The following is a 19472-nucleotide window of genomic DNA, read 5'->3' on the forward strand; positions in this document are numbered from 1 at the left end:
AATGAAACTGAATATTATCCATGAATCTTGTGTCTGCCCAATATACATCACATTGTCTAGGAACCAGAGTCTAACTTCTACTTGCCTGAAGCTGAATCCACGGGCTTTGGGAGATATTCTGTAGATTCCATCCCCAAACAGTAAATTCATAAAATCTTGCTTGAGACTTCCTAGGTTCATGCAGTGAGAATGGAATACTTTCCTAAAAAAAAAATCTGATTGAATCAGTCAAAATCATTGTCATGAAAGAGTCATCTCATGGGTCTTGTTGATTAATTTTCACCCCTAAACTATTTCTTTATATGTAGTTCCCACGGACATTTTGATTTGCTATTTAAGCATGTACTGGGAAGGAACCACGGCCACGATTTTCATTTATTTGTTAACAGGAAAGCAATAGCTCTATTAAAAAAAACTAGGTTTTTTGAGCTTAAAATAGATTAATATTATTTTTGAGCAATTTTAGATAATCAAATAGAAATATGCATTCTTTTAACAGAATTATGCCCTTCCAGCTTCACATGTTGAAGGTCTAATTCCCATTGAGATAACACTTGTGAGAGGGGGTCTTTGGGAGATAATTAGGTTTAATTTAAATGAGGTCCTGAGGGTAGAGTCCTCCTGCTGGGACCGGTTCCCTTGTAAAGTGAGACAGCAGGACACTTGCTAGCTCTCACTTTGCCATGTGAGGACACAAGAAGCTAACCATCTGCAAGCCAAAAAAAGTCCTTATCAGAATCCACCATGCTGACACTCTGAGCTGGGGCTTGCAGCCTCCAGAACTGTGAAACATAAATTCCCATTGTTTAAGATGAGTCCATGGTTGTTGGTTATGGCAGCCCAGCCCAAGCTGACTAAGACAATGCACCATCACAGATTTGTAAATTGATCATCAGCACTCGTATTCATCTATGAATGCATTTACTCTGCCTAATCTGGCTGTAGAAACCTCTCCTGGCTGTCAGAGATTTTTAAAAAAAAACTTTTGGAGATTTAACTGTCTTAATGACATCTGAGAGGTTAGTTTTAATTGTTTCATTAGTGAGGAGTATCTCAGCTAAGTTATTGACATTATTTAGAAAATGTATGCTTTCTTCAGTTAAAGACATTGCACACTTTCTCCCTACCCTACCATTCTGTCCTCCTGTGTGGTAGCCTTAATTATGCTGACTAGCTAAGCTTCCCACTAATTATTGAGGTGTACCTGAACAGATATGTTTTACATCAATAACAGCTCTCATCTCAACATTTTTGCATGTCATAAAAATACATTTTGTTTTATATCTAATGTCTTTCTCTGGTTAGATGTTACTATGCACTGAACAACCTTCTATATACAGAAATATTGAAGTTATCTAACTCTTTTTAGCTGATTCCCCTTAAACATTATGAAGTTTCACTTTAGAGTAAGTATTTATTGGGCTTCACTGTGTAAAAGGTGTTTTGCTAAGTATTATGAAAGAATATATGATTTGCTTCTGACACAGAGCTTTTTTGAGAAAACAGAGGGCTTCACAAAAGTCAAACAATTTTTTCTGTGTATTTGTATTATCAAAACAATGTGACAGCATCACTGGTAAGATCAACAGTGTTCATTTAAAAAGATTGAGAATATATCATTATGGAGTTGGCATTTCAGGTGATTCTTGGAAGAGGAATTGGATTTTTAACAATGAAGTGTTAATAGAACTATCGTTTTAATAGAAAAATAATCAGGAATCCTTGCCAAGTTTAGATTGGTAAAACAACACATTTTACATGTAGTATGTTAGTTCAATACATTTTGTTTTAAAAAATAAACTCTAGTTACACACCCTTTATTGTTCTCCACCTTTAAATTCAGTTTGCTATTTATAAGAAAACTAGTATCTGAATGGGGGAATAACTACTAAGTTGAAAATGAAAGTCAAAAAGATGGAGGAAAACTGTGCTTAGGGGAGTTGATACCAGAAGAGACCTCTATTACTTTGCAATAAGGACTACTAGAAAGTGGGTAGCAGATCACAGAGCACCACCATTGTCCAGGGAGGGAGTTTCTGACTCTCATTCACCCAGAGCAAGAGCAAGAGCAAGAGCAAGAGCAAGAGCAAGAGCAAGAGCAAGAGCAAGAGCAAGAGCAAGAGCAAGAGCAAGCTCTTTCTAGTAAGAGCACCTCAATGTCAGCAATTCACTTTGCAAATCCCAAATGCATCTGTTCATTTAGAATCATGACAACACAGCCACTTAAAAAACAAGAATGAAATTTGAGATTTTTATTTCTAAAATGAAAATATTTTTTAAAAGAAGCTGTATATTAGATCATTCTGGCTGATCACTCCTCATGATACAACAGCTGAAGGAAAATAATTATTTACTTTTCTAGCAAGAGGGCCAGTCAGAGCTCATGATGGCTGGTAATGCAAACTCGACCAAATCAAAGCAGTTTATATACTCTCATAATTGGAAAGTCCAGATACACTTGACTCTCAACACAGCTGGCCACATGAACCCACCTATAGGTATCTCAATCCTGCCACTTTTTGTTCTGTAGCAGACTGTCCACCTAGTGGGCCAGAGGGCCACCAGTCGACCCCACCAGCTTAGCAACCCCTGTAGAAAGAGAGTATCCTCAAACAGTTTCATATAAGATGTGAAAGTCCCTGATTGCCCTATCCCCTCACTGTCACAGGCAAAAGGTAGTGTTATGAATGACTATCTTGAAGGCCCATTCCTGTGGCTGGGGGCTAGGGCACTGTTCACCTTCCAGTCTCACCACTAGAAAAAAGTTCACATGCTAGAAAAGTAGACAGGGTGATGAGCAGAACTAAATGTTAAATAACATACAAAATAGGTATATATCTTTTCACCTCGCAGGTAGATTAGGTGGCCAACTTTTTCTCTGTGATATTAAAATAATCACATCCCACAAAATCTGGAAGAAAAGGTAATAATTTACAGCTTCCATTAAAATTGGCAACGGATCAGTTTCAGGTTTGAGACAAAAGCAATTTTTACCTTGAAAATGAGTAGTATTGTTTCTTTTAAAAATGTGCATAGAATCTAGAGTCTTCTAAAAATTACTCTAGGTCATTTCTTATGTTCTATATAGCTATCTTATCTATCTATTCATTAGGGTATGAAGGGTTATTTATTTTTGTGAATTGCCATGATTTATCTTGCTTCTCAAAACCTGTTTTCATTAATTTTATATACACTTGTAGAAAAATATAGTTTAATTGTTACAAATATCTATGTAAATAATACATTTACATTGTGCAAAAACTAAGATAATAAATATGTAAATCAAAGATGGATTTTTTAATTTTTTTACTGTTTAACTATATTCGTCAAAAGATATTTCAGTAATTTCTTCAAAATTCTTATTTTGCATGGATCTTGTGGCATACTTAAAAGTATTTACCAAAGATTCTTCCTTACAATTGAGACTTAGATTCTTAATATACTTTTGGAATAAAAACATATTTTATAATGTCATAATAATATATAGTCTCCTTTGTTCTCTAATTCTTGAAGGTAAAGATATACTTTTAGGGTACTCCACAAACCGTATTGCCTAGTGAAAAACAAAATTCAGAATTAATGCTTTTATGTAATGGGGTACAGTACTTTATTTATACCATTCTAGAATATAGGTGCTCTTCTTGAACATCCTGGAAGAGATTGTATTGCCAGTGTCCCACAGGAATCATAATGAGAAAATGCACTTGGCAGCTCCCTCATCTGATTAATAAGGCATGGTGAGGTTATGTGACTTCATTCAGGATGCCCATGATCTATTCTCCCAGGCATAACCTGACTGCAAAGCTGGTCTTTGGAACCCCTGCATTAGCCATTCATTGTACTTTCTGGGGCAGAGTCACAACGCCTTTCAGCCAGATCCCCACTTCTTTCAAGGCTGATTCTGTCTTTCTGGCTATCAAAATACTTTTTATGAAATCAGAACCAATGAAATTAAAAAGTAGGGTCAGAAAGTACTGTTAAACATCCTAGCTTCTCTGCTCCAATTCTGAGACACCAACTTTCCAGAAGCATGGCCCGTGTTAAATTGCTCAGTGGTATTTACCTCCCATTTTCCCTGCCATATCTATTACTAGCTCTTGTCATCCTCCAAGTACTTGTCAAACATTAAATAATCTCAGATTACATATGCTGTTCATTATGTTTATCTCAACCAGTTATCAGAGAAGATAATTTCTTTTCCTTTGGTTTTATTCTTTTTGGCTCCATGACTTGTGTAGTAAACTTGAGTGGAAAATGGAAGGTACAACTTAGTATATTTTCATAACAAAGGCAATGCAATACATAGTTTACTTTTAAGCAAGGTAACTTTCAAATTGCTTGTGGTTTTGCAGTTGGCAGTCAGACTATATTTTTATCACCTTTGAGTCTTCTTGATTTATTCCTAAGTGGAACTTTTGAGGATATGAAGATAAAGAAAATATGAAAATATTTTTAAATCATTTATAGTTAACTCATTTTTATCTATTTAAAATGTGCTAACATGATTGTTTTGGCAGGATTATAGGGTGAAATAAAATTTGGAATTCATATATGTAGTTAGGTCTTTAAAGATATAAAGTAATATTTTGAACTCTAAATTTTCATTACTTTCTGATCAAGAAATGAAAAACTATTTAGAAATTCCATTTTTAAAAATTTTCTGTCTTTTAAAAATGTGACCAGAATTCAACTGATTTGCATCAAATCTCAGTAAATTTGTTCATTTAGTTTCAAGATAGCATGCAGGTGTGTATAATATTGTCTACAGAAATACTCTCTAACACTCAGTTCACTGAAGTGAATCTGTAATTCTTACAGTGTTCTCTGTATAGTGATAGTAGAAAGCCTTCCAGAGGTTAAAAAACAAAAAAAACACAAAAACTGAAGATTAGCAACATACCAACTTTCAGGTAGGCCTCTCCTAAACACTTAAAATTCACTTACTCTTTTGCAAATCATTATTCCAGAGGTTTGATTCACTGGGTCTTAAACCACATTTCAAAGAGTCCTATCATTCATCCATTATTGGAACTGCCATTAGAAGTGATGGGAATTTGGTACAAAAATCAATGAGAGGATATGATATGAGTGCTTTCTAATTTTTCCTTCTTGGAACACCATCTCAAAAACAGTCTGTGAAATCTATTTTCAAAGGTATTTTTCCATCTTGCTATCACTTCAGCTAAATTGAGTTCATGAACTTGGGATATATATTCACATAGTTTTTCAGAAAAGAAAGGAGATTCATTGTCACTATTGTGAATTTTTACCTAAAGTCATTTAAAAATCTTAATCAAATCATTATACTACTGATGTTTCCCATTAGCTTTTTAGTCTTTTAAAAACATGCACTCAGGTTTACCATTTTAATCTAAAAAAGTTGTACTAATCGTTTCTGGGTAGTGAAATGATAAAGAATTGCCTATTTATCTATTTTACTATTCTTTCTATTTAAAATTTTTTCAGTCATGAACATGCAGACTCCTGAAAGCAGCAATAAAAAATGACTGGATATAATACACATTATTTTCTTAGACCTTCTGTGCCCCTTCACCAATAATAAAGAACGGTCTCAGTAAAAAGATTAGTTATACAGTTAAACCAAGATATCTAGAAGGAATTTCATCCTTTTGAACTACTTTGTTACTGTTTTGTTTCTCCCCCAGAGTAGATTCTTTTGCTTGCATTCAGCCTAACAATGAGCCTAAAGAAAAAGGGTATTAAAGAGCAACTTACCCCCAAAACTCATCGCCCGTGATGGCAATGGACACGGGAGAAGGTAAGGGAGAAACAAATATAAATTCAAGCTGATGGCAAGGGCTGTGGTCTGAATGGCAGCATTCATGGGGTGCTGGCTATAGGAACATACGGGTTTTAGGGAGGAGGAAAAACGCTGGGAAGAGATAATGTGGCAGTGGGCAGTGAGGTATGGCCCTGCCACTCAAGAGGTGTGTCCTATCATAGAACATAGCATAAACAACTTACAAATGCTTACATAATCTGTCATTATGTAAGTATTTTGTCATTAACTTTTGGTATGAATTTCTAACTTGTAATCCTTCTTTCTGACTATTTATTTGGTTAGGAAACGCATCCACAACTACGACTGTTATAGACAACAAAAATGGATCTGTGCCCAAATCCCCTGGGAAAGTGCTGAAGAGGACAGTCACAGAAGACATAGTGACCACGTTCAGCTCCCCGGCAGCCTGGCTTCTGGTCGTTGCTCTGATAGTCACGTGGTCAGCTGTTGCTGTTGTTATGTTTGATTTAGTGGACTACAAAAACTTTTCAGGTAAGATCTATGAAATTTGGCTTTTAAATGAGTGGAAACAGAGTTTCTCCCAGTTCTGGCTTTGTCTCTCTTTATCCTGTCTTAATGTGATAAATCAAGCATCCAACAGACATGATTTTAGGTCACTGAATCTAGTTTCCTTCTATTTTTCCTCTTTGCCTGTATTTCAAATAAAATAGATTTTCTTATTTGTAGAACTGAACAGAGGCTGAAGGTTACAATTTCATAATGATTAAAAAGACCGGGCAGATACTTTGTTTTGGAACTACAACTTTATTAACCACTAATAAGGGGTAATTTATAGTTTTACAGTAGGTAATATAAAACAAAATGAAAAGCTTTTGGACACATGGAAAATAGGGTATTTTTAGGTCCATATGCCATCTGGCTTCAAACTTCCTTTTCAGACACACTCCTTGTTCCTCCTATTAAAATATCCTATTTTGAGTTCCCGAAAATGAAAGAGTGTTATTTAAAGGAGTTTCCAAGAATGACTTATAATGAGCTATTATATCTTGAATGTCTTTGTGTTTTGGAGTAAAACTGGACAAACGCATGTGAAGGTAGATTTTCATTATGGCAATTCAATCACTGAGTATATTTTTCATCCCTTTGTTTGAAATTTCTTCACATTTAAAAAATTATATTTATCTATTTTCTCATCTGACATGCTCCATTGACTGTGCATTCCTCGAAGGAAGGAATTAGTCAGGCATTCAATAAATATTAAATGAATAGATGAATGAGTTTTTGCTTATTGCTTTTCACCACAAGTAAAAACATGTCATTAACCTATTAAAGTGTTTCTTGGTATTTGTACCACCTGTCCCCTACCTAGCCCACTCACTTTCTTTCTTCAGTAGTGGTGGAATCAGTCACACCCAGAAACTGTAATTGCTGTAAGTTTCATTCTATATACTCAGCATCCCTCTGTTTTTCATTATGGTATTTTATGCATTAAACAATTATATATTGAGAATCTAGTCTATGTGCCAAACAATGGCTGTGTTAAAAGAAATACAAATATAAATTTGAAAAGTTATAAAATTGCATCATTTGGGCTTATTGACTAGGAGGTAGGGTTGAAATGATGCTGTCCACTGCACCGTTAGCAGCTGGGCTGAATGATCTATTCTAACAGGGAGAAATATGTTCATGGTATCAACCAAAGGAAAAAAGGCTATTCATTCAGAGCCATAAACTGCTGCTCCAAATAGGCTGTAGTAAATATTGTGTAATCTAGACTCTTAAAAGAACGTACACTAGAAATGCCCATAATATAAAATTATCACTTAGAAGTTTAAATGAAAAACAATTAGTTATGTTACTCTAGAAGATTTTATTTCCCTTTAGCCCATATTGACTGTGATATTTTACCTTTCCTTTCTTAGACTTTAATTCATTTAAATTTTAGAACCAAATATGATCATAAAATATAGTTCTGTAATATTTACAATAGATGTTAATAACTACATGTAAATTTAATATTTGTAAAGTTAATAATTTAAAAGTGCATTACAGAAATTTCTGTTGAAATGGATTTGTTCTTACTTTACAAAATGAACAGTTACCCATTAGACTTCCAGATTAGATTTCTTAAGTATAAAATACACTTTTAATTCACAGTAGAAGATTCTTTCTTGGATCCTGTAATTAAGTGGAAATGAATAATGCCTATGTTACTGGCATTTCACCTGATTAGGGAAAAAATAGCCTCTTCATTGCTACCACTTTATTTCTTCCCTTAAGAAGTATTTATTAAGCACATCTTCTATGTGTGGTCTCCTCCTCCAGTTTTCTATTTCTATCAATGACCTAACCAACTATCCATTCCCAACAAAAAGAAACCTGCAAGTCATCTTTTTAATGTGCTCGGCATTTGATTAGTCACCATGCTCCGTGACAGCTTACTCCATGTCTCATAAATTTGCTCCCTTCCCTTATTACCACCATCTCCATTTCTATACTTTAGGCCTAATTCTCTTTTTAGGGGATTAGTGAAATTTCTTCTGGTCTCCTTCATCTAGTCTCTCACATTTAACATTGCTCCAGAGGTATCTGCATACAGCATAAATTCGACCAACTACTTCTTATTGCCTAAGTACTAAATGCTTGGTATGATATTTAAGTCCTTGGCTTCGCTCTGTATTTAATTCTCGTAATTCAACTCATGAACCTGTTTTTTTTTTCAGTCATATCACTACTGTTCATCCCTGTTTTTCTTTCTCTAGAAAAACATACTCTCAACTTCTCAATGCATCTGCTTATGCAGTTCCTCTCTCCTGGCCCCACCTAGATAGCCAAAACTGTATTAAAGTAGTTAAAAATGTGAACTCTGGGGTTGGATTTCCCTGGTATTAAATCCAGATGTTACCACTTTTTAGCTGTGTGATATGGAGAAGTCATTTAGCCTCCCTCTGTCTCAGTTTCATCACCTACAAAGCAGGGGTAATAATAGTAATAAGATAAAGAGAACTACATGTGATTATATTTCAAGTACTTAGAACAAAATATAGTTTAGCACAAACACTGTATCAATATGACTATCCCAGTAAAGACTCTTTTCTCAGCTTTCTATTTAGAGAATTTTCATTCAGCTTTTGAGTTCTACCTTTTCATTTGTAAAACATTTTTAGGCTTCCTAAGAAGAATTCTCTGCACTGTGATTTTATTCCCTCATACCTTATGGGCACCTGTATTATATCAGTTAACACATTATATTTGTAATCTGTCCACCTATCTATCTCATTCTGAAACTTAAATCTATCCCAGGAAGGGACTGTCTTATATATTTCTCCACATGAGTTCTGCCACATAGTGAGTTTTCTGCTAGACATTGTACACAGGAATGAATAATACTGACATTTGGATTTTGAAACAATTTCTTATATTATAAAGAAACAATATGCCATAAAATTTTAATTTCAACTAGTCAAGCAATTTCAAACAACTTTATAAATTATTAAGTTTAATACAATTAGAATGTAAAAATAAAATACATTTATAAGATGAAATGCTATTTGTTATGTTTCATAATATTATCCATTGTTACATGATAAAGTACTTCAAAAGTACGTGGTTTAAAACAAAAATAATGATTTTTTTACTACACATAGTTTCTGTGGGTCAGGAACTTGGGAATGGCTCAGCTGCCTTGTTCCAGCTTAGGGTCTATCTTGAGGTTTCAGTGAGGGTATTTACTAGGGCTGCAAGGCATCTGAAAGATTTTGTGGGGTAGTGGAACCACTGGCAAAATGTCTCACATGGCTGTCAATTAATGCTGGTGTGTTCTCACAGCATGGCAGCTGCTTCCTCCAGAGAGTGATTCCAGAGAGAGGCAGGGAGCCGCCTCAATGTCTCTCATGACCTAGACTTAGAACTCACACACTTTCATTTCTATCTTTTTTGGTTACAGAGGTTAGTCTTATTTATTTAATGTTGAAAGAGACTATACTAGGGTATGAATAAAAGCATGCAAGGATCATTGAGGGACATTTCGGAGGCTGGCTACTATGTATTTTACCCTAAAAAATGACATCACTAAATTTCACATCTTTAGTTAAGTGCTTACCGGTAAGGAAGTGCTGTACAATACTCCAGCTGACAAAGATATTGTAATTATAATAGGTGCAAAGAAAAAGAGATGTGTTGAGATAACTCATGAAGCCACATCTAGGAAGAGAAATTATTCACTAATGGATTTGAAATAAAAAAATAATCACAAAGCTAAAATTTTAAAGAAGAAATGTATAAATTCTTCAAATAAGAAGTTCAAATACTTTTAACTGAGTGAAATTTGAATGATCAATTTCTGGTACCTAAAGAATTTAAGTTCAAATAATTTGTATAATCATAGTTCAGAAAACCCATATTAACCTTTGGTTGGATGGGACACATCCATTCATATTTAAATTCTGATTTCTTTGCTCTATTTAGTTCAAGCCTGCATTTTTTATGTTGATTCTTCACAGGAAAAAAAATCACTTGCTTCAATAAGTTTCGAATGTAAATGGTACTTTTATGTTTCTAATGTTATTTTTAATTGATACACTTCAAACATTTGTTAATGATTGATATCATTATAATGATGGTATTTTGTAGTACATAATAGCCTTTGAAATATATATTGCTAAGATTTAAAAAATAAGGCTAGTGGAAGAGGAAGTCACACTGGAAATATCCCTAAAGACCAAAAAGTAAAGGCAGCTGTCCTTGGGCTCTAAATTACTCTCGGGCACTTTAGAAAAGCAGATAGTCCTTGAGGGCATTAAAAATTGCTCAGAGAGAAATACAAATAGATTTTATAAACACATACTATAGTGAATTGATAAGAATGATTCTCCTCTGAGAAGCTTTCACAATTCCTTATCTTCTGAATTGATCTAACAACCTGTACCTGATCTGTTTGTGAGGCCCTTGTAGAACTGGCTTTTCCATGCTTCTTTCACAAGACTTGGGACCACTCTACAGCTCTATATCCTATAAGCCAACATGACTAGGAACTTTTATTTCCTTGTCTGTAAAATGCAGATAGCACTTTGCTTTCTGGTCTGCAAAATTTGTGACTTTGATCCTTATCAAATTAGACACATTTTAGGACACCAAAACGGACACTAGAAAGAGAGTTCACCTACCTTTTATCTTATTAAATATAATGTTCAAACAATGCTATGATATATCTGTCTGAGCTGGTTCAAAGTAGAACCATTATGAGTGATGAAGAATAGGGGATTTTATTATATGGCTTACGGAGGCTGTTGCGGTGTGTCTGGGCTGGGTTGGAAATCAGCAAGATGGAATTTGGTGTAGGAAAGGAAACATACCTTTTTCTTCTACGTTTCTACATTTTGGCTTAGGCCACCTTTAACAAAAGAGAAAAACATTCAGATTTATTTGATACATATTATATATTACACTGGAGCCTTCATAAGCAAAAGAAGACCTTAAGCAACAGTTAAACCTGAGCATTTTTATTCTGGATTTGATGAACAGTAAAAAGTGGTGGATAAATGTGATAGAACCAAAAGGGTTATGAGGTACATATAGTAAATTAGGACAAACAGCAAATCATTTGATTCCTCTGGGCATTTTCAGGGGATAAGAATGCCCTTTTGCTCTAGGTAGAAGGAGGGCACCTCTCGCATAAGGGTTTTATGACCTGTCTCAGGGACGGTCAGAAAATCTTTCTAGTACCTACCAGTTCTAAAATTCCTTCAGTTGAATATATTCAACATGCCAAGGGGCCAAAGTTTGGGATATGGTGTTTGAACCCAGTCGTTGGAAAGGGCAGATGGAAATAGAATAATGGAGACTAAGGACAAACCAGAACGCCACGGGACAAACTGGAATCCTCATTTGACTCTCACCACCTCAAATCATGATGATGTGGATGAGCTGCAGGATAAATCGGTGCCTTCACCAAGGAATCCTCCCAAGCACCTGGCCGGGACTGGGGTGTGCTGAGGGAGGCAGTCCAGTGGAAACTGGAAGCCCTGCTGCTGGCTGTTACTGGCGTATCTGAGATAATGTACATGAGCTGCCACAGCACCTGCCCCACATCAACCTTTTGAGAATAAACAGTGGTTAATCACTTTCTTTCTACTTTCCAAAACTCCTACAGATTTCTCAGGTGCCCAACTAACCTGGAAAGGACTTGTAAAAGAATTCTGGAAAATGTAGTTCCAGCTTAGTGATTTGACAGCACACAAAGCTAACCTATAGGATGACTATAATTTATTATCCAAAACAGAGATACTTGTGAAAATAAAGTAAATAGTGATTAATACTTATTTCAGGACAACAGGCACCATGCAAGAGGTCTGATCACCCAGATATTAGCACTCTGAGTTTAGTTCTCACCAGGAAGATAAATGTCTTTGGAAACTCCAAGTTAAGGGTGGTGGGAGTGAAAAGGGAGGGGCAGTACAACATTACACTTTTAATATTGAAGCTAGGGGGTCACAAAAGTTGCTGGGGGTCTTGTCCCCAAGCTTCTGCAACTCACCAGAAATCCCTTTCAGAAATCAGAGGGGTGCCCCAATAATTTAATAACTCTTCAGGATCAAAGCACATTTGATAATTTTTGCATGCATTCCACAAAAAGCATATTTATTTCAAAATAATTTCATAAGAATTAGGTAAGCTAATCTATATAAAACATACATGCCTGGCACATAGGAGGCACTCATTAAATATAACTTGAATTTGAATCTTATTACCAGGAAGTAAGATCAGTAATTTGAAAAGAGAGCCAGCAAGGAGATGATGGTAGGAAGCATCAATTTCTTATGAAAGTCTTGCAGACATCTCCTGATGTGCCTTTTAAATAGATTTTCTAATGAGGTATGCCATTTATCTACTGCTCTTGGAAATTAATTTCCCTGATTTTTTTCCTGGCACTTAGCCCAGTTACACAGGTGCACTGTTTGTCAGGCTAAGTTTAGAGGGATAAAATGATTCAAGGAAGACCCAAAGCCAATCAGAATGTATAAATTTAACATTTAATAGTTATGTATATATGCATACTTATATGTATGTGTGTGTCTGTGTGTATGGAGATATCTGTGTGACTGTATATATATATGAATATGTTATCACATTTTGGGAGACTTGATATACTGAGCACTAACGGCACCAGTTTAGACTTTATCAGTTCCTGTGTACACCGAGTTTTCAAGAATAGCTGACACTTGTGTACTTCTTATTCTGATTCAAGCCTTATCTCATATTCCACATTTTCTGTTCACTGTTCCAAGACTGTTTGGTCCTCTTGGTCACTAAGCCTAAAAGGATGCATTTCATTATATAATTCCAATGTGCTTATAAATATCTCAAGGGACCAGAAGATTCTGTAGTCCAATAATTTTCAGGCCTTATTTAAAGGGTTTTGATTTTTTATAAAATGAGAAAAATAGAGAAAAAAATCATTCATTTTAAAGAAATGTTATTAATTATATTGTTCTTGCATTTTGGTCTTAGAATTATTTCTAAATTATGATAACAGAGATATTGTTTCTGTCACTGTTTTTACTTATTTCTTTTTTTTTTTACAAAATAAAAAGTTGGTAAATCTGAGTTGGACCCCAGGTTTTGTTGGTGGTCGATTCAAGGTCAAAAAATCTAAAAGTATGATACTAATGCTCTATACCACTCATGTGAACCTAAGCAAATTATATATTATATCAGTATTTACAAATTTACCTATATACATGGATATAATTATAAATCTTATATGTTTATACTCACTTTTTGGTAAACCAGCTATTATATATTTTTCAATGATCACTTAAATTTATTTTCTTAAAGAAACCTTTCTTGAACTTTCAATGAAAATTAAGTTATTCTACTACAATTCTACATTATACTTTTACTCTTTACTCATATTTCCTCCAAGTTGTATATATATATAAATATAAATATATATATAAATATATATATAATTGGATGTGATTATTTATTTAATATCTCTCTTCAGTGATTTGCTAAATTTGTAAGAAGAATAGCTTTTCTATTTTACTTATTTTCTAATACCTATAATTTTTTAGGATAAAGTAAGCTCAATAAACATTTGAATAAATGTTAAGGTGAAATAATGAATGAATAAATAAGTAAATAAATACAGGAAAGAATGGTAGAATATTTAACTTTGAATGTTGAATAATGAACATAGTATTTCTTTATAAAATATTAGTTTATGATGATATTGACAGTGTTAAGATTTACATTTTATTATATTGTACTTTTGAAACTTCTGTCTTCTTGATCGAGCTGTAAGTATCTCAAAGGTAAAAACAGTCTTATTCATCTTAATATTTCTATTGCCTGGCTTACTGCCTGACACATATCATTCAGTAAATTGGTATGATCTAAACAGAAGTTATTTGCTAAGCATAAATAGTAAGCAAAAAACAAAGAAATGAGCAAAATACAAAGCAAGAAAAACAGAGGAATACATGACCTGCAAGAAAAGAAGCAAAGTAGTTGAATGCACGCACTGGAGGCTGGACTCGTGGGTTAGAATTCTAGGGGCAACAACAAGTAGCTGTGTAAATAACCTTGCAGGAAATTCTCTGTGTGGTCAGAGACTCATTAGCAGAATCAGAAGATGACTGTTCTTCTGCCATCCCATGGACCCATGAAGTGCAGACAGATGCTGACAGTCAGATGTAGAGACCTTTCCTTAGTTGCTCTTTTGTTTGATAAGGAATGCATGAGAGCAGACTTTTATCTGGATACCATACGGTCAGAATTTAGGCACCAAATACCCAAGGACTTACTAGAAATAGCAGTTGTACAGCATTTGGAGAGTCTGAGATCAGGTGAGTCCCTACATAGAGGTTGCTGCTGAGGGGTGGGGAAGCTGCTAGTAAAGGCTAGCAAACTGGGAAAAGCCTCTGAATCATTCAAGGTTCAGAGGCAGGTCTTTCTTTGTTTCTCCACATTGACATTTATTAATTACCATGCACTACGCTATGTGATTTGTATGTGTGAGGTCAGTCCAGACAGTATCCAGCCACACGATATAAAAAATAGAGACATGTATTAAGGAAAATACAAGATACAAGAAACATTGTACATAGGACAGTGATGCCTCAGTCCCCTTCAAAGTAGGCAACTTGGGACCTCACACAGTTCTCCCCATGTCTCTTCCACTGTTCCAAACACTCTGCAAATCTTTGTTGGAATCACCATCAGCTACCCTGTTGTATTTTTGTGAATCTCATCAATTGTATGAAATCTCTTCCCTTTCAAACGTGATTTTTGTTTAGAGAAAAGCCAGAAGTTGCAGGGTGCCAAATCTAGCCTGTAGAGGGGCTGAGACATCTGGGTGATTTGATGTTTTGCCGAAAAACTCTGTACCAGACATGATGCATGAGCGGATGTGTTGTAATGATGAAGCTGCCAATCACTAGTTGCCCATGGCTGTGGATGTTTTTAGTCATATTGCATCTATCAACCACCAAAAAACATTGAAGTAGTACTTATAAATTGTTTGACCTGGAGGGGACTATTCATGTTGGACAACACCTTTCAAATAGAAAAACACAGTTAAGATGGTTTTGATCTTGCTGCAACTTTACTTCACCTTTTTTGGGTGTGGAGAACCAGGAGACTTCCACTGAGATGACCAGGCTTTTATTTCTGGATACACCCAGGATTCATCTCTGGTTATGACCTTCTTGAGGAAATGTGGTTCATTGGTAGTGGTTTGAATCAAGTCATCAGCAACTGCATCACTATGTTTCCTCTGCTCTAGTAGCAGAAGCCACAGAATAAATTTTGCCACAACAGGTTTCATGCCAAGGTCCTGCATCAAAATCTTGGACACAGTAGTTTTTGGAATCCCCAGATCAGCTTCCAGTTCTCACACTGTCAGTCACCAATCTTTATTGATTGCAGCCCACACACGTTCAACATTCTCGGGTGTTCTGCTTGTTGCACACCTTCCAGAACAGATTCTTGACCATCTTTGAAGCATTTATGACACAATTTTACCTTGGCTGCACTCATTGCATTATTCCCAAAACCTTCTGAGTCATCTGAATAGTTTCCTTAGAGGAATATTCAGGCTTAACACAAAATTTGATGCAGGTTCATTGCTCTACTCAGTTATTTTGAATGCAACAATCACACAGTACACATGCTCACTCAGTGGCATCTGTTGCCCCCACTGACTAGTACAGTAAAGTCATCATTGTTCACACATGCACAACTGCTCCTTGGCTGCCAGATTATATTGATGTTGTACAAACTGTTCTCACTATATTAATAATGGCTGGACATTTTCTGGACAGGTCATGTATTATCTCACATAATACTCATAACTTCTTGTGATGTAAGTATTATTACTCTTATTGTCATTTCACAGTTCAGAAATCTGAAACAGACTTCTTTGAGTTTCTTTCCTCACCATATATGCTGTTTTTCATAACTGGATATATTATAAATTGGAGTATGAGCAGACTGAGTACGGAGAGGTGAGGCCCTGATTCAGTATAGTGACTTTAGAAAAGCAGAGGCTTCAATGGATTGTACAGACATGGTAAATGTTGATTTTCTGAGTATCACACAGCTATTATGTGGGATAAGCACCAAGACCAGCCTGAAATGAATAAAGAACTAACCTTAGATGCAAAATTTAAGTGTTCTAAAAAGCTCAGTAATTAAAATACATGATATTTTATTGCAATATTAAAAACTGTAAATTAATGCAAGGATTTGTGATGATAAAATATCAAAAATTTAAATGAGAACAGGATAATTTTTACTGAATTTTCCTTTTGTCTCTGGCTCCAGTGTGATTTGGCAGAAGGTGAGGTTGGGGGCTTGAACTTGAATGCTATCAGTCTGAGTTCAGGGCCTCTGTTTGTAACCATTGTTTGCTGATGTTCTTCAGGAGATGAAAAATAAAAAAAGAGTTGAATATAACTTAAAGAATATAAGACTGATGACCAATGGTGAAAACAAGGAATTGGTTCTCTAAGAGTAAAGCAGAAAAAATGAGTAATTTAATTTCCCTAGTATGTTTAGAATCTTAAGAATCTGTATAGTTTGCCTTCAAAGACAGAGATCAAATAAAAAATCTTATTTAACTTTAAACTTTTCCTTGCCTCTCTTGGCACTCTTTTATGGGTGCCAAGGATTCATTTACTGATCATGAGGAGCCTAAAGCATTTCCCCCTTCATCTGATGGTATATATTTCTGTAAGAAATAGAAGATATAATTAGGACTGACTTGAACACTGAGAATCATTTCTTATCTCATATAACAGAATTGCTGGAAGATGGGTGATTATTCCAAGACTGGATAATTCAATGCTTCAGCAATGGCATTGACTCAAGTTCTTTTATTTTTAACCTTTGCCTTTATCACTGAGCCAACTACAGTCCTTCCTCATGGTTATAAGGTGGCTATGGCAGCTCTAGTTTCTCTGATGCTGTGCAACAAATTTCTTATTACCCCTTGTAACAGTATTAAAACCCATCCCAGAATCTCTCATCCAAAATCTTATTCTAGAACCAATTATCAATTTATGACTACTTTTTGATAGCAATGTAATATAACAGTTGAAAGTCATGCTCTTGAGCTTCATCAAGATCATGTTATAAAATCAGGCTTCATCATTTACTACCTGTATAACCTTAGGCATATTCTTTAAATTACCTGTGTCTCATTCTTTGTATATTTAAAATGGAGAAAAAATAATATAACTACCACATTAAATTACTGAAAGGAAAAACTGAGTTGATATATGTAAAGTTCTTCAAATTATATCCTGCAGGTAAGATGCATTTTATAAGTGTTAGCTACTGTTATTTTTATGATGATCCTCACTGTGTTATATCTAATTAAACTCATAGAAACAAGAGAGGTAAGAAAGTACAATTACATGAGTATTCTTAAAGAGGAAGATATTCTCTATGTTTCTTCTTAAAGTAACATAAAACAAGCAAACAAATCAAAAGTTGCTAATGTCTTATGCTATATTTGTAATATACAAGGAATAATCGTAAAGTAAAATTTTCTCTAACTTAGGACTATGCAGAAACAACTATGTGTTTAGTGAGTGGATAATTCATGTCATCTCAAATAAAAATATATCATGTAAAAAAGATGATATTAATAAAAGGTTTAGTTGTATTTTATATTATTCTCATTGATATTATTTGGATGCGATGTCTCAGAGAAGGAATAAGAATTGACTTGAAGACCACTATCTTATTTGAGATATATCTATATCTATAAATCTATCAACTTTTTTAAGTTGCCCATGTGGCTAAAATTCAGAAGCTGATCTCAAGCCAGCAACATTGACTTCATGAAAGTAGCCTTATTTGACTATTGTAGAACCAGGCAGCATACATGTCTGCAGAGTTTATATAATGCATTTAAGCAGAAGGATAATTAAACAGATATCTATCACATTGGATTTTATTGTTATGTTTTTCAGTGAACACTTAGAAAGAAGGGGAATGGAGAAATGGTCTCAATCTATTCAGATCATAAAAACCCCATTTGCAGTAGTCTTCCATTAGATATAAAATATGCTAGCACTAAAATGTCTTTAACGATGCCAGTACAATCCAGGTCCTTACATATAATTCTTTTAAAATTCTCAATAGCAATTGTAAAATCCATTCACTTCCTTTCTCTGCGGTTTCATCTTACCATTCAGACTACCATGTCGTGCTTTCAGGAAACTCCTCAGAATGTGGTAAAATAAAGACTCAGGAGTGAGGTTACAAGAATCCTGGGCCAGCATTTTATAACCTGCTACCTTGGATGGGTTTGGAATTTCCTCAAATAGAATGTATCATTTAAAATTTCCCCAGAAATCTTCTCCTTCAAATGATTTTTTCCCTCTCTATGGGATCTTATACATCAGCATAAAAATTGAATATTTCTTCCTATTTTAACAGTGTCAAAATAGAAAACCCACTATGATTCTAGTCCTCCTTCAATCATTTCTGAATCTGTCATTTTCTTTACAGCAAAATATACTCCCTGCCTCTAAAATTTCTCCCATTTGATCTTAATAAATTCCACTGAAGCTGCCCTTTGAAGATTACCAATGAATGACACCCTCAGCATTAAAGCTAAAAGTTATTCTCACTTGACCTATCAGCTACATTAACCAGTTGATAATTCTATTCTTAAAACAATTTCCTCACTTGATATCTACCTAGTACGTTTAGTACATTATACTCTTTTTTTCTGTTTTTTTCTCTCTATCTTTCTTTTCCTTCTTCTCTCCTTCCCTCTTTAAATCTCCTTCCCAGACTCCGTTGCTGGTTCTTTCCTATCTCTGATTTATTCCTATGCTCTAAATGTTAGAGTGTGTTGATCACATTCTCTTATTGATCACATTCGGTGTCATGGCTTTGAATACCTCATATTCTCTATTCAACTCCCAAGTGTCTGTCTTCAGTAAGGACTCCACTTTTGTAGGTCATAGTGAGCTGTACTATATGACACATTGCCACATATATGTCTAAAAAGCAACTCAAGTTTGACAAGTCTTAAAACTCAGCTATATGTACACTCCCACCAAAATCCCTGCTTCTCTCCTGCCCCCCCACTTTAGTAAATGGCATTCCTATTGTTCTGTTTTCTCATACCAACAACCTCGAAGTTATTCTGTATCCCTCTCTCTCATATTCATTCCACAGCCAAACT

At 34.8% G+C, this 19472-nt stretch overlaps 1 protein-coding gene across 2 annotated transcripts in view; it reads left to right on the forward strand.

Annotated features, from left to right (window-relative positions):
- The window catches only part of LOC119045000 (triadin), a 109253-nt gene that overhangs the window by 42205 nt on the left and 47576 nt on the right, over positions 1-19472 (forward strand). For both annotated transcript variants that reach the window (XM_053664796.1, XM_037139627.2), the window contains exon 2: positions 6086-6295. In XM_053664796.1, the coding sequence (XP_053520771.1) occupies positions 6086-6295 (210 nt within the window). The remainder of the gene's footprint in view (positions 1-6085; positions 6296-19472) is intronic.

This window comes from Artibeus jamaicensis, unplaced genomic scaffold (assembly GCF_021234435.1).
Source record: "Artibeus jamaicensis isolate MK-2021 breed Jamaican fruit bat unplaced genomic scaffold, CSHL_Jam_final contig_387, whole genome shotgun sequence".
Classification (NCBI taxonomy): domain Eukaryota; kingdom Metazoa; phylum Chordata; class Mammalia; order Chiroptera; family Phyllostomidae; genus Artibeus; species Artibeus jamaicensis.